This window comes from Ammodytes marinus (genome assembly GCF_949987685.1).
Source record: "Ammodytes marinus genome assembly, chromosome: 5".
Lineage (NCBI taxonomy): Eukaryota > Metazoa > Chordata > Actinopteri > Uranoscopiformes > Ammodytidae > Ammodytes > Ammodytes marinus.
Window position 1 is genome coordinate 1,232,599 of NC_137234.1, and position 24,793 is coordinate 1,257,391.

At 41.5% G+C, this 24,793-nt stretch overlaps 1 protein-coding gene across 1 annotated transcript in view; it reads left to right on the plus strand.

Moving 5' to 3' along the window:
* The window catches only part of LOC307251125 (uncharacterized protein), a gene marked incomplete at its 3' end in the record, with an annotated part of 35,209 nt that continues 10,416 nt past the window's right edge, over positions 1-24,793 (plus strand). Inside the window, exons 1-15 of the mRNA XM_080028446.1 lie at positions 1-1,480; positions 2,788-2,881; positions 3,655-3,742; positions 5,559-5,839; positions 6,279-6,373; positions 7,044-7,137; positions 8,152-8,239; positions 9,323-9,501; positions 9,736-9,872; positions 11,405-11,498; positions 12,349-12,436; positions 13,351-13,681; positions 14,943-15,036; positions 15,902-15,989; positions 17,420-17,664. Coding sequence (XP_079884572.1) covers positions 1,420-1,480; positions 2,788-2,881; positions 3,655-3,742; positions 5,559-5,839; positions 6,279-6,373; positions 7,044-7,137; positions 8,152-8,239; positions 9,323-9,501; positions 9,736-9,872; positions 11,405-11,498; positions 12,349-12,436; positions 13,351-13,681; positions 14,943-15,036; positions 15,902-15,989; positions 17,420-17,664 — 2,057 coding nt within the window. The 5' untranslated portion in view covers positions 1-1,419. The remainder of the gene's footprint in view (positions 1,481-2,787; positions 2,882-3,654; positions 3,743-5,558; positions 5,840-6,278; positions 6,374-7,043; positions 7,138-8,151; positions 8,240-9,322; positions 9,502-9,735; positions 9,873-11,404; positions 11,499-12,348; positions 12,437-13,350; positions 13,682-14,942; positions 15,037-15,901; positions 15,990-17,419; positions 17,665-24,793) is intronic.

Below are 24,793 nucleotides of genomic sequence, written 5' to 3' on the forward strand. Positions count from 1 at the left end.
AAAAGCTAATTTTTTTGTCGGTGAACGGTTTGTTTCGTTAGTTTGTTTGGGCTAGCTAGCTAGCTGCCTGTGTGATGCTAAACTAGCCAACTGTACTGTGTTTTAACCTTTTTAACCGGGTTTAACGGATCAACCGGGAGGAGACAGTTAGCCTGACAGCCTAACCGAAGAGAAAATATGAACAATTGACGTTAAATCTGAAGAATTAGCGTTAAAATCTTAAACCGGGATTGACAAATATGGAGGAAAAGGAGCCGTTAGAAGCCGTTGGATGCCTGAGCGGATGTAGTTAGCAACGGGCCACGAAATACCAACACACTCCCTTCCACTTCTATCCATCCTAGCTTCCTTTCCTTAGGCTACATACATCCTACACTCACACACACACACACACACACACACAGACGCAGAGAGAGAGACACAGACACACACACAGAGACAGAGAGAGACAGACAGACAGAGACACAAACGGAGAGAGAGAGAGAAACACAAACACAGAGAGAATTGAATTGAATTTTAATTTGAGAGACACAGACAGCGAGAGAGACAGACAGAGACACACAAACACAGAGAGAGAGACACACACACACACACACACACAGAAAGAGACACACACACACACTCCCATCACTTCTATCCATCCTAGCTTCCTCTCCTTACATAAATCCTTGCTTCCTTCACTCCCTCTATTAACATCTTTCTATCCTTGCTTCCTCCTTGGTCTGCACAATTAACCGAAATGTAATCCACATCTCAATATGACCCAGTGCAATTTTCAAAATTCAATTAAAAACAATTAAACACATTTTCTTAAATTTCTTAAGTCTAGAAGTGTCCAAAAGACATAAATGAAATATTTATCAAGTTTCAGACATTTCCTGCCTACACATTATATTCTACAGACTTAAAGCTGGGGTATGTGATTTCTGATTGGTCAAAGTTAACATGAGCTGTACACTTTGACCAATCAGAGTGAGGCTCCGATTCTCTGTTCATATTGGCTGTTGGGACTGTCCATTCACTTTGGCACGACTTTGTTGGTGTAGAGCGTGTCAGGGAGGGACCATAGGGGAGGGACCAAAGAGAACAAGTGCAGCGGTTGAGGTATTTGGATTCGAATCTCTATCTCAACTGCCATTTTCTCCCCAAATCCTCCACCCCAGCTTTAATAAAACATCTGTCTTTGGTTCAAATCCCCGCGAAAATCAAACCATAAACAGTTTAAGATGTTTCTGAATAAAAGTGAGAATAATTATGTAAAAATTGATAATTATTTCTAACAGCGCGAATCATATCAAAATAGCTATATTAATCTCAAAATAATCCCAATTCGATATTTTTTTTACTAAATTGCACGGTCCTGCCTTCTTCATATCCCTTTCCGATTCCCCCTGAAGTAAACAATCCATTTTTCCTTCAATGATCACAATGGATTCAGTTCTTAATCCGCTGCCACAGTTTCCAGAAAACTCCTATAAAAGTAAGTAGTGGTCGACGACATGTAATGCTTTTTTGATTCTCATTTGTTATCATTAAAGCTGCAGTGTGTAGAATTTTGGGTTTTATTTCCTAGCAGATTTTGTAGAAAGTAATTATAATATCCATAAGTACGTTTAATTTAGTGCATAATAGCTGAATTATTTTTTTAGAATTATTATTTTTTTCCTTAGAAAGGGTCTCATATATGTCCATATTTCTGCATATTTTGGACCAAGGCCTAGTGCCGCCATCTTGAAAGTGTCATAGTTGGAATGTCATCAGGTGCATTGTTTAAAATTTAGAATTGTCCTTGTCCTTGAAGGCCACTGTAGCTTCTGTTATTATTCTAAAGGGGTGGGGTTACCCAGGGAGCGTTGCATTCTAGAACTTTGTAGAACTTTCTTGATGATGTCATATTACACACTGCACCTTTAAAATGTGTGTATTTTTATCAATGTAAATATTTTTTTTTAAAATGTGTGAAAGGGGCTTTAAAGGTGCAGTCAGTGATTCTGGAGAACGCTTGTTGTCAAAATCAGTGAATATCTCCTCATGATCTGCTACCTGTCCGTGCATACTGTGTGTGTGTGTGTGCTGAAAAAAAATCCAGTGTTAATACACAGCCTAGTAGGCTCTGTAAACCTAGGCAACTGGCATGTTGCTTATTACGGTGGGTAGGTACAGAGCAGCATAGGCTAGTGTGTGTTAACTATGGATTGTTTTTTCAGCGCACACACAGTACAGACAGGTAGCGGATCATGAGGAGATATTCACTGATATTGACGACAAGCGTTCTCCAGAATCACTGACTGCACCTTTAAGCAGCAGATTGAGTGCGACGTGTTCACATATGATGGACATTTGCCCTGTGTTCCGAATCGCATCCTCTTTCTTTTCTCTATTCTACATACTACATCTGACCATAAACATAATCTAGTTAGGATGCAGTAGGCATACTATTGGGACATACTTTAACTTATTTATTTCATCATAACATTGCGTCTTGATCTTGCCTCTTTTATATCCGTCTCATCGCTGGTTGTTTTCATACGGAGGCTTCGTCGATGTGACGTCACTTCCGGTGCCCACTGGATTATGGGTCAGAAGAATCTCGGCTGGATGTAGTAAACATCTGGGTCTTTCTAACCATACAAAATCTGGCCACAAGAATCGGGACATCCTAAATCTTTTTTCTACCAAACTAAATAATAGAAACTAAGTATGTGATTTGGAACGCAGGGATAATTTGGGAGAGCTGTTGTGCAGTTTTTGAACCTGCCGATAACCTTTGTCCCTTTCCTCCTCTAGTGACTGAGGACGATGTGAAGCGACTGATTGAGTTCAGAGCTTCTAATGAGGCTCTTTTCACCGGGAAGAGGAACTCGGCTAAGATAGCATGGAGGTAAGAATCAAGCTAACCCTGCGTTCCGAATCGCATACTCATTCTTTTTTCTTTTCTACATACTACATCCGACGATAAAAAGAATCTAGTTAGGATGCAGTATGCATACTATTGGGACATACTTTTACTCTCTTATTTCATCATAACATTGCGCCTTGATCTTGCCTCTTGCTTTTATATCCGTCGCATCCCCGTTTGTTTTCATATGGAGGCTTCGTCGATGTGACGTCACTCCACGTGCGCACTGGATTGTGGGTCAGAATCGCCCAAATAGGATGCACTTTTCAACACTAACAATCTTGGCCGCATGAAGTAGGACATCCGGGTACTTCTAACCATCCTAAATCTGGCCACAAGAATCGGGACATCCTAAATCTTTTTTCTACATACTATATAGTAGAAAGTATGCGATTCGGAACGCAGGGTGAGCTAACCCACCCTGCGTTCCAATCTCCATACTTCCCTACTATTTAGTATGCCAGATTTTTTTTAAGATATCCCTATACTATGCACGTCAATTGTAGTATGCTGAAAATACATAAATGCCCCAGCAACTCCAACAGCATTTTGGTGACCCCTGACCTGTGTGTGTGTGTGTGTGTGTGTGTGTGTGTGTGTGTGTGTGTGTGTGTGTGTGTGTGTGTGTGTGTGTGTGTGTGTGTGTGTGTGTGTGTGTGTGTGTGTGTGTGTGTGTGTGTGTGTGTGTGTGTGTGTGTGTGTGTGTGTGTGTGTGCGTGTGTGTGTGTGTGCGTGTGTGTGTGTGTTTTCCTCAGCACCATCCTCAAAGGCCTGGGTCTGGAAGGGAAGTTAACCGCCGACCAGATCGCCAAGAAGTGGGACAATCTGAGGACCAAGTACAAGGTACAATCAAGCTCTTAGAACATACAACTAGTGGGGGGCGCCTTTAGCTCAGTTGGTAAGGCGTCCCCCTCCCGGGCCGGGCCCAGCAGCAGACCCGGGTTCGATTCCCACCCGCGGTCTTTCTCTGCATGTCACTCCCCTCTCTGCCCCATTTCACCTCTGTCTCTCTGCACTATCAATAAAAGCATAAAAATGCCCAAAAAAAATATCGTAAAAAAAAAAAAAAAAAAAAAGAACATACAACTATCTGGTTAGGGTTCAATATTTCTAACCATACTAAATCTGGCCACCAGAATCGTGAAATCCTAAATCTTTTTTTCTACCAAACTAAATAGAAGATAGTATGGAATTACAATGTAGCCTTATTAAAAGTTACAGGTAGAGATTGGCAGATTTAAGATAATGTGTCTAGATTTGTTTAAGGATATACATTTATTTATTTTAAATGCTCTGTCTTATTGGATATTCTAATTATAAAGTTCACATATGTATTGATTTAAAGGTGCAGTGTGTAATATGACATCATCAAGAAAGTTCTACAAAGTTCTAGAATGCAACACTCCCTGGGTAACCCCAACCCTTTAGAATAATAACAGAAGCTACAGTGGCCTTCAAGGACAAGAACAATTCTAAATTTTAAACAATGCACCTGATGACATTCCAACTATGACACTTTCAATATGGCGGCACTAGGCCTTGGTCCAAAATATGCAGAAATATGGACATTTATGAGACCCTTTCTAAGGGAAAAAATAATAATTCAAAACATTTTTCTCAGCTATTATGCACTAAATTAAATGTACTTATGGCTATAATAATTACTTTCTACAAAATCTGCTAGGAAATAAAACCCAAAATTCTACACACTGCAGGTTTAAGGATATAAATGTGTTTATTTTAAATGCTCTGTCTTATTGTATTTCTCTGTAGGATTTGAAGCAAAATAACATTGGATATTCTAATTATAAAGTTCATATATGTATTGTGTAGGGGCCAAAATGGACATTTGATTTATTAGTTTATTGTTTATTTTGAAAAGTCACGCACACTGTTTTGGGTTACACACACTTCCGTTTGATTGACACATGTGGGTGTGGTTTAATATATATACCTGGGCACTTGTGGCGGGCGGGTGTTAGGAGACAAAGGGGGTTAGTGGCGCACCTGATTTATACTTTCTGTTTGCCGTCAAACAACGTCAAATAACCATCAATTACAGCAGTTTGTCTTTTATTTGTTTATTTTCAATACCATCTACATGTTTTCATTCATCCAGTGGAAAAAAATAATTAAAAAAAAAATGTTTCAGCTATTATGCACTAAATTAAATGTACTTATGGATATTATAATTACTTTCTACAAAATCTACACACTGCAGGTTTAAGGATATAAATGTATTTATTTTAAATGCTCTGTCTTATTGTATTTCTCTGTAGGATTTGAAGCAAAATAACATTGGATATTCTAATTATAAAGTTCATATATGTATTGATTAAATATATAATAAATACTCTAGAACAGAGTATATCACATTGTATTCCTCTGTAGGACTTGAAGCAGCCGTACTGTATGACTTGACTTGTGACTTGCTTGATTCTCACCACAGTGACTTGAGACTTGCTTGAGACTTGAAGGTTATGACTTGAGACTTGCTTGTGACTTGCACATTAGTGACTTACCCCCACCTCTGGTATGTAGTATATAGATGTTGAGTATGTAGGACGTTAGTATGGCTTTCCGAACACAGCCACAGAGTGACAAAGTGTTAGCTGACTCCATTGTTATTTATACTCTGTCTTGCTGTATTTTTCTTTAGGACTTGAAGCAGCCTTACCAGGGACAGGACACCATGGCGTCCGTGGTGGAATCGTGGCCTTGGTTTCACATCATGGATGAAGCGATGCAGGGAAGGCTCTTCAACACTAACTTAGTGCTGAGTCCGGACACACAAGGACACACTAACACACACAACACACACATTAACACACACCACCACAACACACACACCCAGGAGAACACGGACATCCTGGAGTTCCTCATTAAGACAGAGATGGAGGACAACACGCAGACTGCAGCAGAAACCGCACTGCATGATGGGTAAGGGCACCGGAAAATTACTATATCGGCTTATCATGTAATTTATGTAAAAAAAAAAATATTGTAATTTTTTTTTTGGCGTTTTTTAATTTTTATCAGACAGAATTGGAGAGACAGAGTTGACACGGGGCAAAGACGGGAAATATAACATTTAACTTGATATTTTTCCTGAAATTGATAGTGCCGTTTAAATGTGTTGCGTGTACATGTGTACATTTGTTCGTGAAAACTTCTGGGAAGATATATCGTCCAACAAAATGTGTTTTCATGGGGGTCGCTCCTGGCCTCTCTGACACATTTTATCTCTGTCTCTACAAAACTGTCCAATAAAGAAAAACATTTAAAAAAAAAGGAGAATGTCTCTCCATACTGTCAATAAAGCTTGAAAAATTGTGAAAATATAATCTTATAAAACTAACATAATGTGTGATGATTCCAGGCCTACTGACGGGGTGGTTCACCAGAATGAGTCTTCCCCCAGTGAGGGAGGAATCCCTATGGGCTGGAGGAGGATGAGCGAATGTTCTTATAAGAGTAAGTACAGACAGACAGACACAGGGAGGGACAGATGGATAGACAGACACACACACACACACACACACACACACACACACACACACACACACAGATAGAGGGACAGACAGACAGACACACACACACACACAGAGACACAGACACACACGCAGACAGAGAGAGAGACAGAGACAGACAGACAGACAGACACAAACACACACACACATACACACTCTCTCATACATACGCACACTCTCGCGCACACACACAAACAGACAGACAGACAGACAGACAGAGGGACAGACAGACAGACGACAGACACACAGACAGAGGGACAGACAGACACCACACATACACACACACACACACAGACAGACAGACAGACATACATGTAGATAGATAGATAGACAGACACACAGACGACAGACACACAGATAGATAGACAGACAGACAGACAGACAGACAGACAGACAGACAGACATACAGACAGACACCACACACACACAGACAGACACACACACGCACGCACTCTGGCAGACACACACACACACACACACAGACAGACAGAGAGAGAGAGACACACACACACACACACACACACACAGACAGACACACACACACACACACACAGATACAATACAATACAATAGTGTTTCATCACATCACTAAACCAGTTGTTCTTGTTCTTTAGTGACTGAACCAGAGACGGAGAGAATGATCAAACTCAGAGCTGCAAACGAAGCGCTGTTCACCGGCCGGAAACACTCTGCAAAACCAGCCTGGAGGTGTGTGTGTGTGTGTGTGTGTGTGTGTGTGTGTGTGTGTGTGTGTGTGTGTGTGTGTGTGTGTGTGTGTGTGTGTGTGTGTGTGTGTGTGTGTGTGTGTGTGTGTGTGTGTGTGTGTGTGTGTGTGTGAGAGTGTGTGTGTGTTTGTGTCTGTCTGTGTGTGTGTGACGCTGTGTGTGTCTGTCTGTCTGTCTGTCTGTCTGTCTGTGTGTGTGTGTGTGTGTGTGTGTGTGTGTGTGTGTGTGTGTGAGTGAGTGTGACGCTGTGTGTGTGTGTGTGTGTGTGTGTGTGTGTGTGTGTGTGTGTGTGACGCTGTGTGTGTGTGTGTGAGTGTGACGCTGTGTGTGTGTGTGAGTGTGACGCTGTGTGTGTGTGTTTCTGTCTGTGTGTGTGTTTCTGTCTGTGTGTGTGAGAGACTGGGAACTGACTAAATGGCTTACGCTTAAAATGTAATATTGGGTTCACTTTAAAAGGTGTAGTCAGTGACAACACTTGTTGTCAAAATCAGTGAATAACTGCTCATGATCCAGGCTCTGTAAACTGGCAGGTAAACAAAGGGTGCCCCACCGCAGCTACAAAAACATGGGGGCGACTGTGGCTCAGGTGGTAGAGCGGGTCAGCTGATGATCAAAGGGTTGGAGGTTCGATCCCCGCCCTGCCACCTGTGTCATGGTTGTTGTGTCCTTGGGCAAGACACTTCACCCACCTTGCCTCGTGTGAGTGTCGATAGTTAGCCTGCTGCTATCGGTGTATGAATGTGTGTGTGAATGGTAACGTGGGAAAGGAAAACAGGTCTCCCTTGTAAAAGAGTCTTCGGTCTCAATGGGATTTACCTGTAGAAATAAAGGTTTAAAAAAAACAAAAAAAACATGCACGTTTACAGAGCCTAGGCCATGTATGAGTGAATGGTTGAATGTGAATGATATGTAAAGCGCTTTGAGGCTGAGAAAATCGGCTAAAAAGCGCCTTATAAGTCCATAAGTCTATTTACCATTTCATGTGCTTTTCTTTCAGAGCGATTCTGCACGAACTCAGTCTCCAGGGGAAACTGACCACGGATCAGCTGGCGAAGAAATGGGACAATCTGAAGAGGAGATACAAGGTGGGGGCACATTATGATATCCACAAAACTCTCTCTGTATTTCTCAGTATGGCAGCGTTTACATTTGGGTTTTATAATATAAACTACTGACAACATTTCTACCAAATCCCTATACATATTTTGTCATTTAGAGCATTTTTTTTTTTTTTTTTTGGCATTTTTATGCTTTATTGATAGTGTAGAGACAGAGTTGAAATGGGGCAGAGAGGGGAGTGACATGCAGAGAACGACCGCGGGCTGGAATCGAACCCGGGTCCGCTGCTGGCCGAGGCCCATGCGGGGGGGGGGGACGCCCTACCAACTGAGCTAAGGGCGCCCCCTTTAGAGCATTTTCAATAAGTTATGTAGAGATGAAGATTGAAGAAAAGCAGGCAGGCAGGCAGGTAGGCAGGCAGGAGGTACAGGTGCCTCAACAGCAGGACAAATAGACTTAAAAATAGTATTTTCCCTGGGCCATCAGGTCCCTGGACTCTTGACGTGTGTGTGTGTGTGTGTGCGCTATGCTGGATAAACAATGCATATATTGCTATGTTTCTCCTTTTATTCTTTGCTATTTAAACCTGCAGTGTGTAGAATTTTGGGTTTTATTTCGTAGCAGATTTTGTAGAAAGTAATTATAATATCCATAAGTACATTTAATTTAGTGCATAATAGCTGAGAAAAATGTTTGGAATTATTATTTTTTCCCTTAGAAAGGGTCTCATAAATGTCCATATTTCTGCATATTTTGGACCAAGGCCTAGTGCCGCCATCTTGAAAGTGTCATAGTTGGAATGTCATCAGGTGCATTGTTTAAAATTTTGAATTGTTCTTGTCCTTGAAGGCCACTGTAGCTTCTGTTATTATTCTAAAGGGTTGGGGTTACCCAGGGAGCGTTGCATTCTAGAACTTTGTAGAACTTTCTTGATGATGTCATATTACACACTGCACCTTTAAGTAATTAACTTATTACTGTTTTATTTTTTAATATTTATTATGCACTGGCCGAAGTAGCGCTGCGATTTCATTGGATAATACCTGTTATGCCATGACAATAAAAATTCTATTATATTCTATTCTACCCCCCCCCCCCTCCCTGACTAGGAGTTGAAGTTCCCCCCACGTGGCGTAGAGACTAACCCCAGCTCGTGGCCCTGGTTTTACCGTATGAACGATGCTATGGAGGGACGGTTCTCTGGCGCTGCTGCTATACTAACGCCCATCATAGAAGACACAGACGACGACTGCTGTGAACCAATGCTCTCTCCACCAGCTAAGAAGAGGTGGGAAAAACACAGACAGACAGACAGATAGACACACGCACAGACAGACACAGATAGACGGACAGACAGACACCACACACACACACACACACACGCAAGCACACACACAGACAGACACACAGATAGGGGCAGAGGGTGTCATACTGTATGGAATGTGAAGCCCACTGAGGCAAAATGCCTATTTCATGGCATTGTGCTGTAGAAATCAAACTGATTTGATGTGATTGTATTTAGATGTCGGCGGACGCGTGCGGGAATGGCCGACTTCCTCACGGAGTCTGAGATGGATCTACTGGTGGATTCTGAAGATAAGAACAACGGCTCCACTGCTCTGGGAGAACTACAACGCATGGCTGAGTTCACCTACAAATGTAAGTGATGGAATGTTGCATTTTGGGTAATGTAGGCGGGGGTATAAAAGGAATAGGGACTTCAAAGGTGGAGTCAGTGATTCTGGAGAACGCTTGTTTTTAAAATCAGTGAATATCTCCTCAGGTACCTGTCTGTACTGTGTGTGCGTGGGGGAAAAGGGCCCAAATAGGATGCACTTTTCAACACTAACAATCTTGGCCGCATGAAGTAGGACATCCGGTTACTTCTAACCATCCTAAATCTGGCCACAAGAATCGGGACATCCTAAATCTTTATTCTACATACTATATAGTAGAAAGTATGAGATTCGGAACGCAGGGTTTGTCTCTCCAAACTGTCTAATAAAAGCAAAAATGGAAGAAAATATATATATAGATAATTGAACCTGTAGAAGGCGTCAAAGTTAAATGAGCTTCAGACAGTGGGGTTAGTTATTGTACTGTTTGGCCCAGTGGCTGCCTTTTCAAACCTGTTGACCTTTCACCTTTCTGACAGTGACAGAACACACTCTAGCCCTGCGTTCCGAATCGCATACTTTCTACTATATAGTATGGTAGAAAAAAGATTTAGGATGTCCCAATTCTTGTGGCCAGATTTAGGATGGTTAGAAGTACCCGGATGTCCTACTTCATCCGGCCAAGGTTGTTAGTGTTGAAAACAGCATCCTATTTGGGCGATTCTGACCCACAATCCGGTGCGCACGTGAAGTGACGTCACATCAACGAAGCCTCCATATGAAAACAAACGGGGATGAGACGGATATAAAAGCAAGAGGCAAGATCAAGGAGCCATGTTATGATGAAATAAGAGAGAAAAGTATGTCCCAATAGTATGCCTACTGCATCCTAACTAGATTCTTTTTATCGTCAGATGTAGTATGTAGAATAGAAAAAAGAAAGAGGAGGAGATTCGGAACGCAGGGTAAGACTGTGTTCCAATCCCCATGCTTTACTTTCTGCTCTTTAGTATGGTAAAAAAAAAAAGAAGATTTAGGATGTCCCATTTCTATCTGCCTGGTCCTGTTTTTATTTTGATAAGCACTTTATAACGTTGTTTAGAAAAGTGCTTTATCAATGAAGTTAATTATCCAGTATATACAATATACCAGTTTACAGAGCCTAGTTAGTGTTTGACTCAACGGCTGCCTTATATCTCTCTGACAGAACGGTTGACATGTCACCTTCACAAGAGACATGTAAAATAAATTAAGTTTATTATATTATAGCAGTGGCAAAGTGGGCAGGGAGGTCGCCTCTGGAGTGCAGGGTCGGAGGTTCGATCCCCCGTCTACCCGCCACATGTCCAAGTGTCCCTGGGCAAAGAGACATTGAACCCCGAATTGCTCCCGAGAGTTAGATTGCACCCTGCGTGGTAGCTGCTGCTGCTATCGGTGTATAAATGTGTGTGTGTGTGAATGGGTGAATGTGTACAAAACAATGTAAATCGCTTTGAGTCTGTGAAAAACCAGGGAAAAGAGCTTTAGAAGTGGAGTCCATTTAACATTTACCATTTACCATATTATTCATTCCAGTGACAGAGGACGACACGCGGAGACTGATCGAGTTACGAGCTGCAAACGAGTCTCTGTTTACTGGGAGGAGGAACACAGCCAAGCCAGCATGGAGGTAAAAGATCAGGGGGTTAAAATACTCAAGGAAAAATATGTTTTTACTAATTTAAAGGTTCTACGAGGAACTTTCAGTGTGTGTTAATTCTAGTGTTCACCTTTGAAAGAAAGCGGTAGTGTTTTTACCACGCCAGCTGTTGTTCCTGGGTGAGCGTATATACCCATGACAAAGGCATTAAGAAAAAACTATATGAAAATAGCATTCTCTTTGCACTGATGGTCTTGTTTGCTGTTACATGTAATTTATGATCATCAGAGGAAAATAAGGCTGTTTCAGAAATATATAAAAGTTCCTCGTAGCGACTTTAAAGGAGACATAATCTGCTCATTTAAAGCTTCAAATTATTTTCTTCGGCCATTGGCTCAAGTGGCCCAATTCTAATATTATATGTTACTGTGACCATATAAGCAGTAAAAAGTTCTCAATCATCATAATATGTGGAAATAAATCTGATGTAAATAGGATATTTTTAATTTGACATTTGATCTAAGCGTTATTGATATTCATGCTTAATTGAAATGTGTCTGATGCTTTAAGCGAGTGTGAGCACAGGACAGGATTGGCACATGGCTCACCTTAAAAGTAGATGGAAGCGCAAAAAAAAATCAGATAAAGGTGAAAAGTCAGAATTGGGCATCAAAAAAATGCAGTGTAAATACAGCCTTAGTGTATCCTGTAAACAGTTTTCCTGAGACAGTACTATACAAAAAGGAATGGGTCGATATACATGTCTGAAGGAGAGAGGTTTCATTTCATGTGGACTTGATCAGAATTATTCTGTCATTGCTTGTATTTGTTTTGTCCCAGAAGATGTTTTATATAGAGTATATTTGTGTTTTGTCCTCAGGGGGATAGTGAAGGAGATGGGTCTGACCGGGAAGATCACTCCTGATCAAGTCGCCAAGAAATGGGACAATCTGAAGACCAAGTTCAAGGTCAAGACAGTTTATACATCTATCTGCATAGTGTGTGTGTGTGTGTGTGTGTGTGTGTGTGTGTGTGTGTGTGTGTGTGTGTGTGTGTGTGTGTGTGTGAGTGAGTGAGTGAAATCTGCATAGGGTGTGTGTGTGTGTGTGTGTTTGCGTGTTTGTTTGTGTGTGTGTTTGTGTGTTTGTGTGCGTGCGTGTGTGTGTGTGTGAGTGTGTGAGTGAGTAGCAATCTTATGTGTCTGTTTGGAGCCTGTGTGTCGGTCTGGCAGGTTTTATTCTGTCTGTACTTTATTTCTTATTGACAATCAAAATAAAGCAAATTCCCAGGTGTGTTCGTGGTGTAGTGTCTAGACCCCCCCACCCCCTCCTCCATAGAGTCTCAGTCCTCTTCACAGCAGACCTGGGTTAGAATCCAGCCCGGGTCGTTCTCTGCATGTCATTCCCCTGTCTGTCTCTCTGTCTGTCTGTCTGTCTATCTGTCTGTCCTCTTCACAGCAGACCCGGGTTAGAATCCAGCCCGGGTCGTTCTCTGCATGTCATTCCCCTCTCTGTCTGTCTGTCTGTCTGTCTGTCTGTCTGTCCTCTTCACAGCAGACCCGGGTTAGAATCCAGCCCGGGTCGTTCTCTGCATGTCATTCCCCTCTCTGTCTGTCTGTCTGTCTGTCTGTCTGTCCTCTTCACAGCAGACCCGGGTTAGAATCCAGCCCGGTTCGTTCTCTGCATGTCATTCCCCTCTCTGACACATTTCATCTCTGTCTCTACACACTGTCTAATAATAAAGAAAAATAAAATCAAAGAATTATCTTAAAAAATGAAATAAAAAAAATCCGATATTACGCAGTGCACCTTTAGAATCATCCATCAAGGGAAAAGCATCTTGTTGACTGTGTATGTGTGTGTTTTCATGTATCTTCCTCCAGGATTTGAAGTTTCCTCCGCGGGGCATGGAGTCCCAGACCAACCCAGCTTCGTGGCCTTGGTTTGGGCTTATGAGTGACGCCATGGAGGGCCGTCTGGCTGGTAAGGCGGCTAAGATCACGCCCATATGGAGCAGTGAGGAGGACGGGGGGGTGTTCGGTGCGTCTCCCTCCCCCACAGAGAGCCACCCAGACGGGGGCACGGCGGACAGAGGCAGTGGGTCAGAGATGGAGAGTCTCGTGGAGGGAGATAATGCTAACGATGACGGTAACGTGACGTATATCGACGCCAGCGGAGAAGAGTGTTCTACGCCAAACGACCTGACGTATAAAAGTAAGTGTGTGTGTGTGTGTGTGTGTGTGTGTGTGTGTGTGTGTGTGTGTGTGTGTGTGTGTGTGTGTGTGTGTGTGTGTGTGTGTGTGTGTGTGTGTGTGTGTGTGTGTGTGTGTGTGTGTGTGTGTGATCTGACGTATAAAAGTAAGAAAAGCTCTGAAAATTCAGTTTTTATAGACAGTACAGAGTTGAAATGGGGAGAGAGAGAGAGAGAGAGAGAGAGAGAGAGAGAGAGAGAGAGAGAGACAGAGAGAGAGGGACAGAGAGAGACAGACAGAGAGACAGAGAGAGACAGAGAGAGAGACAGAGAGAGAGGGACAGAGAGAGAGAGAGGGGGGATGACCTGCAGTAAAGGTCCACGGGTCAGATTTGAACCCGCGACCACTGCAACGAAGGCCAGAGCCAATATTTGAGCCAATATTGTTTGATGTATTATATTATATCTTTTGGATTGTTTTAATTTAGTAATTTTAGCTGCAAGGTTCTTTGTATGATTTATTTTTAAACGTCTTGGCCTTGAATTTTGGACCACCAGCCGGGTGTCTCCTTCTCCCTCCTCTGGGCCCAATGGAGGGTATATACTTTATAATGTTTAATCTCATGTAAACTTTATATCATTGTAACTTGTTCATTTTTATACTATTTTATTATTCTCCTTGCCTGGCTATGGAGTAGAGGTGAAAAGATTCGGCATGATTATTTCAGCAACTGTTTTTCATATCAAATCAAATCAAATCAAATCAGTTTTATTTGTATAGCCCAAAATCACAAACACATTTGTCTCAGTGGGCTTTACATTTCATACAATATGATATATGACACCCTGCCCTTATCTATCTATCTATCTATCTATCTATCTATCTATCTATCTATCTATCTATCTATCTATCTATCTATCTATCTATCTATCTATCTATCTATCTATCTATCTATCTATCTATCTATCTATCTATCGATCTGCCCTTACACCCTTAGCTCGGCTGAGAAAAAACTCCCAGTAAAAACCCTTTACCGGGAATAAAAAAAATTGAAGAAATCTCAGGGAGAGTGGACAGAGTAAGGGATCCCTCTCCCAGGACGGACATGCTGCAATAGATGTCATATCAGTCTCTCTGTTTATTTTATTCCTCTGTGTGTGTGTGTGTGTGTGTGTGTGTGTGTGTGTGTGTGTGTGTGTGTGTGTGTGTGTGTGTGTGTGTGTGTGTGTGTGTGTGTGTGTGTGTGTGTGTGTGTGTGTGTGTGTGTGTGTGTGTGTCTTCAGTGACGGACCATGACACCAGGAGGATGATCAAACTTCGAGCCTCTAATGAGTCGTTGTTCACTGGGAGGAGAAACGCCGCCAAGGCCGCATGGAAGTAAGAGATACTGTTTAACCTTAAAGCCCTACTTCACCTGGTGGAAATATGAAGGTGTATTGAACTCTGAGATCCTATGTAGTATAAATGTGAGAACATTTTAGAAATCGGTTCATCCTAGCCTGAGAAAAGGCAGAAAGAGTGTTTTATGTTCTCACTGTCTCTAACCCTACATTTTTTTTGCCAAGGCCGCATGGAAGTAAGAAACCGGGGTTCCCAAGCATCCGTAAATAGTCTTTTTTTTTTCTTTTTTTTTTTTTAACCTTTATTTCTACAGGTATATCCCATTGAGACCGAAGACTCTTTTGCAAGGGAGACCTGTTTTCCTTTCCCACGTTACCATTCACACACACATTCATACACCGATAGCAGCAGGCTAACTATCGACATTCACACGAGGCAAGGTGGGTGAAGTGTCTTTGCCCAAGGACACAACAACCATGACACAGGTGGCAGGGCGGGGATCGAACCTCCAACCCTTTGATCATCAGCCGACCCGCTCTACCACCTGAGACACAGTTAAAAGGCATCGTAATCATTCATCTAAAGATATGGTTTTAAACAATATTAAAATGTCTTTCAAATCTTCTTTTTCTTCTCTGACGTAATCTGGAATCTGAAGAAGTGATTTATGATGATATTGAGACAATGATATTCTGAATGAGCAAAATATTAAAGTAAAGTAACTCAAGTTGTTTTGTTTTTTGTGTCTCCTTTCTCCTGTGTCTCTGTGTGTGTGTGTGTGTGTGTGTGTGTGTGTGTGTGTGTGTGTGTGTGTGTGTGTGTGTGTGTGTGTGTGTGTGTGTGTGTGTGTGTGTGTGTGTGTGTGTGTGTGTGTGTGTGTGTGTGTGTGTGTCTGTGTCAGGGCGATTCTGAAGGAGCTGGGTCTACAGGCCAAAGTCTCCACCTATCAGATGGCAAAGAAATGGGACAATCTGAAGAGGAGGTACAAGGTGGGGACATACTTAAAAAATGCTTCAATTTTACATCTTTTTTTTTTATTAAGTCTTTATTGAACATGGTTTAAAAAAAAATAATAATACAAACAAATAAAACGATTGAGCAGTAAAAAAAGGAAAGAAATCAATTAAAAACAAACAAATGGGATCCTCAGGATCCTAAGCAACAAATACATAACTCACTCACTCACTCACTCACTCACTCACTCACTCACTCACTCACTCACTCACTCACTCACTCACTCACTCACTCATTCACTCACTCACTCACTCACTCACACACTCACACACTCACTCACTCAAATAACATAGTTCATGTTCAAAAGGGATAGGAAGAAGTTAAGAAAAACTTTTCTGGTCCTACCCCCTCTTATTTTTACCTGCATCTGACACATGACATGTGACATCTGATGTTTTTATACAGGTTTGTTACAATTAACAATATGTTTTCCCATTTGTTCCTTCTGAAATATAAAAGGAATACTTCACCCGTACAGAACCGGCATTCCATCATTATAAAGTCACTATTATAATATAATGAATGAGGTTTTTCTTCCCTCAGTCTGAGTCTGCTGTTTTCAACACCAAAAATCTCGGCAGGTTGTAGTAGACATCTGGGTATTTCTAACCATACTAAATCTGGCCACAAGAATCAGGACATCCTAAATCTTTTTTCTACCAAACTAAATAGTAGATAGTATGGGGATTGGAACGCAGGGTTAGTGTTTTTCTTCCTCTGAAAAACCAGGGAAAAGAGCGATATAAGTGGAGTCCATTTAACCATTTAACCATTTAACATTTAAGAGGAGGTACAAGGTGTGTGTGTGTGTGTGTGTGTGTGTGTGTGTGTGTGTGTGTGTGTGTGTGTGTGTGTGTGTGTGTGTGTGTGTGTGCGCGTGCGTGCGTGCGTGCGTGCGTGCGTGCGTGCGTGCGTGTGCCCCCGCTGCAGTTTTTATACAAGTTTGTTACAATTTACAAGATATTTTCGCATTGGTTTCTCCTGAAAACTTAAAGGAATACTTCACCCACACGGAACCGGCGTTCTATCATTATAAAATCACTATTATAATATAATGAATGAGGTTTGTCTTCCCTCAGTCTTCCCTTGGCCCAGCTGTCCTGTTGATCCTAACCTTACTGTGATGTCACAAGAAGGAAACTGTAGGGTTAGACAGTGAGACCATAAAACACTCTTTCTGCCTTTTCTCAGGCTAGGATGAACCGATTTCTAACATGTTTGCACATTTATGCTACATAGGATCTCAGAGTTCAATACACCTTCATATTCCCACCAGGTGAAGTAGGGCTTTAAAGGAATACTTCACCCGTACGGAACCGGCGTTCTGTCAACAAGGTAATTAGATCATTGAGAGGGAAAATGTAATAAAATAAAAATCTCACTTCTTCTTCTTCTTCTGTTGTAGGATTTGAAGTTCCCTCCGATCGGGATGGAGTCTGTGGCTGACAGCTCGTGGCCTTGGTTCCATCTCATGAACGAAGCGATGGAAGGCCGTCTGTCCTCCAGCGCTCCACTCCTAACCCCTGTTACCCACGACAACAGCGACCCTACTACTGACCTGCCGCATTCTAACTCCGCCCCTAGAAACACTAAACCACGCCCACAGACACAGACACAATCACAGACACAATCACAGACTCAAATACAGACGCAAACACAAATACAGACACAGACACAAATACAGACACAGACACACACACATACACAACAAGAACAAATCCTTCCTCCAATTTCTACATCATCATCATCATCATCATTGGAATACACACAAGACATTCTAACCAATCAGAATCACCGTAGCTCGGATGACGGACAGGACGGACCAATGGTGGGAGGGCTGGAAAGGGAGTGGGCGTCGCTGGAGAGAGAGAGAGAGATGGTAGAGAGAGATCGGGCCAGTGTGGAGAGAGAGAGGGCTGCGTTACAGGCGGAAAGGCTGTGGTTGGAGAGAGAGAGAGAGGCAGTGCAGAGAGACAGATCCATGTTGGAGCAGGACAGAGCGCTAATGATGAGCTCTGTGGGACATTCTGGACATCTCAATGCACTGATGTAGGACAATATGTTATGGGGATGGGCTAAGAAAAGCAGTTTTTTAAAGTGCTAAAAACAGGCGATTGTCCGATTTAAACAGTGCAAGCAGACCCATGTCAATGCACTGATGTAGGACATTATGATATGGGGATGTTTAGGCCTTTATAATGCCAAGAAAAGAAGGTTTTTATACGCGGGTAAACCTACTAAAAGCAGGCGATTGTCTGCTTTTAACAGTGCAAGCGGACCCGGGCATATTTGGACATTCTGGACTTCTCAATGCTCTGATGTAGGACAATATGATATGGGGATGGGCTAAGAAAAGCAGTTTTTTAAAGTGCTAAAAACAGGCGATTGTCCGATTTAAACAGTGCAAGCAGACCCATGTCAATGCACTGATGTAGGACATTATGATATGGGGATGTTTAGGCCTTTATAATGCCAAGAAAAGAAGGTTTTTATACGCGGGTAAACCTACTAAAAGCAGGCGATTGTCTGCTTTTAACAGTGCAAGCGGACCCGGGCATATTTGGACATTCTGGACTTCTCAATGCTCTGATGTAGGACAATATGATATGGGGATGGTTAGGACCTTTTAATGGCAATATTAGCGGTTATTTCAAGGCTAAAAATGACCAATTGTCGACTTTTAACACTGTTTTTTAAAGTGCTAAAAACAGGCGATTGCCCGGTTTGAACAGTGCAAGCAGACCCATGTCGGAATGCCAAAAGACTATGTGGTAACGGTGCGTCGTGTTATGGACATTCTGGACTTCTGAATGCTCTGATGTAGGACAATATGTTATGGGGATGTTTAGGCCTTTATAATGCCAAGAAAAGAAGGTTTTTAAACTTGGGTAAACCTACTAACATTGCAAGCAGTCCCGGGTCGGATTGGCAGCACATTTGGACATTCTGGACTTCTGAATGCTCTGATGTAATGATGTAGGACATTATGATGTGGGGATGTTTAGGCCTTTATAATGCCAAGAAAAGAAGGTTTGTATACGCGGGTAAACCTACTAAAAGCAGGCGATTGTCCACTTTTAACTGTGCAAGAGGACCCGGGCATATTTGGACATTCTGGACATCTGAATGCTCTGATGTAAATGCTAATATGTTATGGGGACATAAAATGCCAAGAAAAGCAGGTTTTTTTAAATGCTAAAAACAGGCGATTTCCCGGTTTGAACAGTGCAAGCAGAACCCATGTCGGATTGCCAACAGAAGATGTGTTGAGTAATGTTTCACGTCATAACACTGGTTTTATAGAAGTGTTTAAATATCTTGATTATCAGATGCATCGTGATGTTTTGGACTTTCTGGACTTCTCAATGCTCAGATGCAGACGTCAGTACACTATATGGACATTAAGACCTTTTATAATCCCAAGAATAACAGCTTTTTAAATGCGGGTAAACCTACTAAAAATAGGCGATCGTCCACTTAAACAGTGTTAGCAGATCTGGGGCGTATTGGGAGCATTTTTGGACATTCTGGACTTCTCAATGCGCTCATGTTAACTCCAATACATTATGGGGACATGTAGGCCCGTATAATAACAAGATTAGCAGGTTTTTAAATGCTAAAAACAGGCGATTGTCCACTTTAAACAATGCAAGAAAACCCAAGTTGGAATTGCCAAAAGATGTTTTTTTTTTACTAGAACTAGATTTCTGAGTAGACATGGGTTTTTAAACTGGTTAAAGGGATATTTAAAAAATCTCATAAATCTACTTATCGACCATATACAGCTCCGGAAAAAATTAAGAGACCGACCACTCCAAATGTTCAGTGTCTCTCGTTTTACTCTTTATAGGCATATGTTTGAGTAGAATGAACATTTTGGTTTTATAATATAAACTACTGACAATATCTCTACCAAATTCCAATACATTTTTTGTCATTAAAGAGCATTTTCATTAAACCTGCAGTGTGTAGAATTTTGGGTTTTATTTCCTAGCAGATTTTGTAGAAAATAATTATAATATCCATAAGTACGTTTAATTTAGTGCATAATAGCTGCATTTTTTTTTTTTTTTTTTTTTTTCCTTAGAAAGGGTCTCATATATGTCCATATTTCTCCATACTTTGGACCAAGGCCTTGTCACCGCCATTTTGGAAGTGTCATAGATGGAATGTCATCAGGTGCATTGTTTAAAATTTAGAATTGTTCTTGTCCTTGAAGGCCACTGTAGCTTCTGTTATTATTCTAAAGGGTTGGGGTTACCCAGGGAGCGTTGCATTCTAGAACTTTGTAGAACTTTCTTGATGATGTCATATTACACACTGCACCTTTAAGCAACCTAGAGATGAAGATTGAAGAAAAATCCAGTCTGGTCTCTTAATGTTTTCCAGAGCTCTATATAGTCTATGTCTATAACAAAACCAATGTTTTATTTGCAGTAATTTATTTTTTATGAACATGAAAAACTGATCTCAAACTCAAGGACACTGAGGAGGTATTGTTTTTAAGAATTGTGCCAAAACATGTATTTATTGACTATAAGTACACTCACCCTGCGTTCCAAATCTCCTCCTCTTTCTTTTCTCTATTCTACATACTACATCTGACCATGAACAGAATCTAGTTAGGATGCAGTATGCTACACTTGGGACATACTTTTACTTATTTATTTCATCCTAACATGGCTCCTTGATCTTGCCTCTTGCTTTTATATCCGTCTCATCCCCGGTTGTTTTCATACGGAGGCTCCGTCGATGTGACGTCACTTCACGTGCGCACTGGATTGTGGGTCAGAATCGCCCAAATAGGATGCAGTTTTCAAACACTAACAATCTTGGCCGCATGAAGTAGGACATCCGGGTACTTCTAACCATCCTAAATCTGGCCACAAGAATCGGGACATCCTACATCTTTTTTTCTACCATACTAAATAGTGGATAGTATGCGATTCGGAACGCAGGGTAAATTTTGAGAGGGTCATTTAAAAATCTCATAAATCTACTTACTTATCGACCATATAAAACCACTGTAGATGTGTGTGGAGCGATCGAAACTCCAACACAGAAGAATTGCTCGATTTTGTGCATAAAAAAAAAACTATTTCCAAATTTGGTGGAACTTTTTTCATATCAGATCTGGTCGGTGAGGAGACAGGCGTAGACATAACAGAATGTAAAAAGCTCATTGTTGCAAATTTGTGATACTGGGACGGTGTAAATAAAGCTTTAATAATTGAAGAAAAAACAACTTGGTCACCATCATTTAGCTGTATAGCAATAAAGTCCTACTTCACCTGGTGGGAATATGAAGGTGTATTGAACTCTGAGATCCTATGTAGTATAAATGTGCAAACATTTTAGAAATCGGTTCATCCTAGCCCGAGAAAAGGCAGAAAGAGTGTTTTATGGTCTCACTGTCTAACCCTACATTTTATTAATGTGACATCACACATGGTAAAATGTAGGGTTAGGATTAACAGGACAGCTGGGCCAAGGGAAGAAAAACCTCATTCATTATATTATAAAAGTGATTTTATAATGATAGAACGCCGGTTCCGTATGCGTGAAGTATTCCTTTAATGTAGCTGTTTATTTTAACTGTTATAAGTGTATTGATTTTGCTGTAACTGTTGACTGGCTGCTGTGTCGGTTTAACTAAAGCTATAGTGTGTAACGTTTTTCATATAAACAAACGTCCGTTACATTCAAGCCATCGCCAAACAAGTTGACAATGCCTATCAGCTCCACAAAACTCTGTATTTCTCAGTGTGGCAGCGTTTACTAACTGGTGTCCCCCCCCCAGACACTGGTGCAGGAGCTCAGAAAAATCCCCAAGAAGAGCCCAAGAAATGTTTCAGTTGTTGATTCTACTGCTAAGAAAAAAAAACCTGGACGTACAGCAGAAGGTATAAAATCCATGAGCCATCACTGAAGGCTTTACCTCATGTAGATGCACCGACAGTGTTGTTGTAATCACTCAGGATTCCTAAAACAACAATCGCAAAGCAGAGAAAGGCCTGTCATGACTTACTGTTTGAAGAGTGATTTTGTAAAAAGTGCTTTGTGTACATTTCAATTAAGGTATTAAGCTTTAATACACTGGCCCCATTTGGACTAAAGCAGTAGTGTTTGTACCACGCCAGCTGTTGTTCCTGGGTGAGCATATGACCCATGACAAAGGCATTAAGAAAAACTATTTGTGTGTGTGTGTGTGTGTGTGTGTGTGTGTGTGTGTGTGTGTGTGTGTGTGTGTGTGTGTGTGTGTGTGTGTGTGTGTGTGTGTGTGTCTCTCGTAACCTACATACTGTGTCAACCTGTCTGTCTGCGTATCTGTCTGTCTGTCTGTCTCTCTCCCTGCCAACCTGTCTGCCTGTCTTTCTCTCTCTCTCTCTCTCAGTGTGTGTGTGTGTGTCTTTTTCTCTCTTTCTGTGTGTGTGTGTGTCTCTCTCTCTCTCTCTGTGTCTCGCTCTGTGTGTGTGTGTCTCTCTCTCTCTCTCTCTCTCTCTCTCTCTCTCTGTGTCTCGCTCTGTGTGTGTGTGTGTCTCTCTCTCTCTCTCTCTCTCTCTCTCTCTCTCTGTGTCTCGCTCTGTGTGTGTGTGTGTGTCTCTCTCTCTCTCTCTGTGTCTCGCTCTCTGTGTGTCTCTCTCTATCTATCTCTCTCTCTCTTACCTTAACCTACATACTGTGCCAACCTGTCTGTCTGCATACGTTCTGCATCAGTACAGTGTGTGTGTGTGGTGTGTGTGTTTGTGCGTGTGTGTGTGTGTGTGTGCGTGTGTGTGTGTGTGTGTGTGTGTGTGTGTGTGTGTGTGTGTTCAATAAAAACAAAGGAACAATGAAGTGGGATCAGAAACATCTCCTCATCCAGGAATTTTCCTTCACAAAGATATTTTAACCCCACGAACGCCAAGCAGACGAACCAGTTCTAACTCTGTGTGTGTGTGTGTGTGTGTGTGTGTGTGTGTGTGTGTGTGTGTGTGTGTCTGTTTCATTGTCTGTGTGTGTGTGTGTGTGTGTGTGTGTCTGTTTCATTGTCTGTGTGTACGGAAATGATGAACGTGTTGATTTAAATACAGCGCGGGTAAATGGAATCCGATCACAAGTAGACAGAGAAGTCACATTTGAAAATACAAGTGGGAACACACGGACTGAGAGCTGTCCACTTGTAACCAGATTCAAAAAGTCAGATGTTAATGCCAGGTGGAAACAGGGTCTGTGTATGTGTGTGTGTGTCTGTTTAATTGTCTGTGTGTGTGTGTGTGTGTGTGTGTGTCTGTCTGTTTCATTGTCTGTGTGTGTGTGTGTCTGTTTCATTGTCTGTGTGTGTGTCTGTTTCATTGTCTGTGTGTGTGTGTGTGTGTGTGTGTGTGTGTGTGTGTGTGTGTGTCTGTTTCATTGTCTGTGTGTGTGTGTGTCTGTTTCATTGTCTGTGTGTGTGTGTGTGTGTGTCTGTTTCATTGTCTGTTTGTGTGTGTGTGTCTGTGTGTGTGTGTGTGTGGGCAGACGAACCAGTTATTACTCTGTGTGTGTGTGTGCGCATGTGTCTGTTTCTGTGTTTCTCTCTGTGTGTTTGTGTTTGTGTGTGTAGCCAGACAAACCAGTTATGACAGTCTCAATGCCAGTGATCTCTCTCTCTCTATACACACACACACACACACACTCTCACACACTCTCACACACACACACACACACTCTCACACACACACACACACACACACACACACAGTAGAAGTTAGTCACCTTACTGAGGAGATAATCAATTTAGATTTTTAACCCGATAATGGCAAACAGCTTAACCTTTTTTTGTAATGTTAAGCCCATTTTTATTTATTTTTCTTATTGATGGAAATGTATGTCCATCGCTTTATGACCAGAGTGTAGCTATCTTCTTATGGCTACCTCCAGCAGGATAATGCACCATGTCACAAAGCTCAAATCATCTCAAACTGCTTTCTTGAACATGATAATTAAACTAAATTCAGTTTATTTAAACCTGCAGTGTGTAGAATTTTGGGTTTTATTTCCTAGCAGATTTTGTAGAAAGTAATTATAATATCCATAAGTACATTTAATTTAGTGCATAATAGCTGATTTTTTTTTTTATTATTATTTTTTTTCCCCTTAGAAAGGGTCTCATATATGTCCATATTTCTGCATATTTTGGACCAAGGCCTAGTGCCGCCATCTTGAAAGTGTCATAGTTGGAATGTCATCAGGTGCATTGTTTAAAATTTAGAATTTTTCTTGTCCTTGAAGGCCACTGTAACTTCTGTTATTATTCTAAAGGGTTGGGGTTACCCAGGGAGCGTTGCATTCTATAACTTTGTAGAACTTTCTTCATGATGTCATATTACACACTGCACCTTTAAAGGTGCAGTGTGTAATATGACATCATCAAGAAAGTTCTACAAAGTTCTAGAATGCAACTCTCCCTGGGTAACCCCACCCCTTTAGAATAATAACAGAAGCTACAGTGGCCTTCAAGGACAAGAACAATTCTAAATTTTAAACAATGCACCTGATGACATTCCACAAACATGGATTCCTCCATAAGACTTGCCTGCTCAATGTACAAAATGTAATATTAATATTTGTAATTCTCCGCTCAGGAGGATAATTCAGATTATTGGCAGAGGTGATTTTACACCAATGAGGACATACTTATGAATGAGAATGAGGATATTCATTGTAGCTAATAAATTACTTAAAATGTTACACAGTGTCCCTTTAAATTAGTATAGGGCCTATGGTGTGACCCTTTTGTGACTAACCAAATATGCAT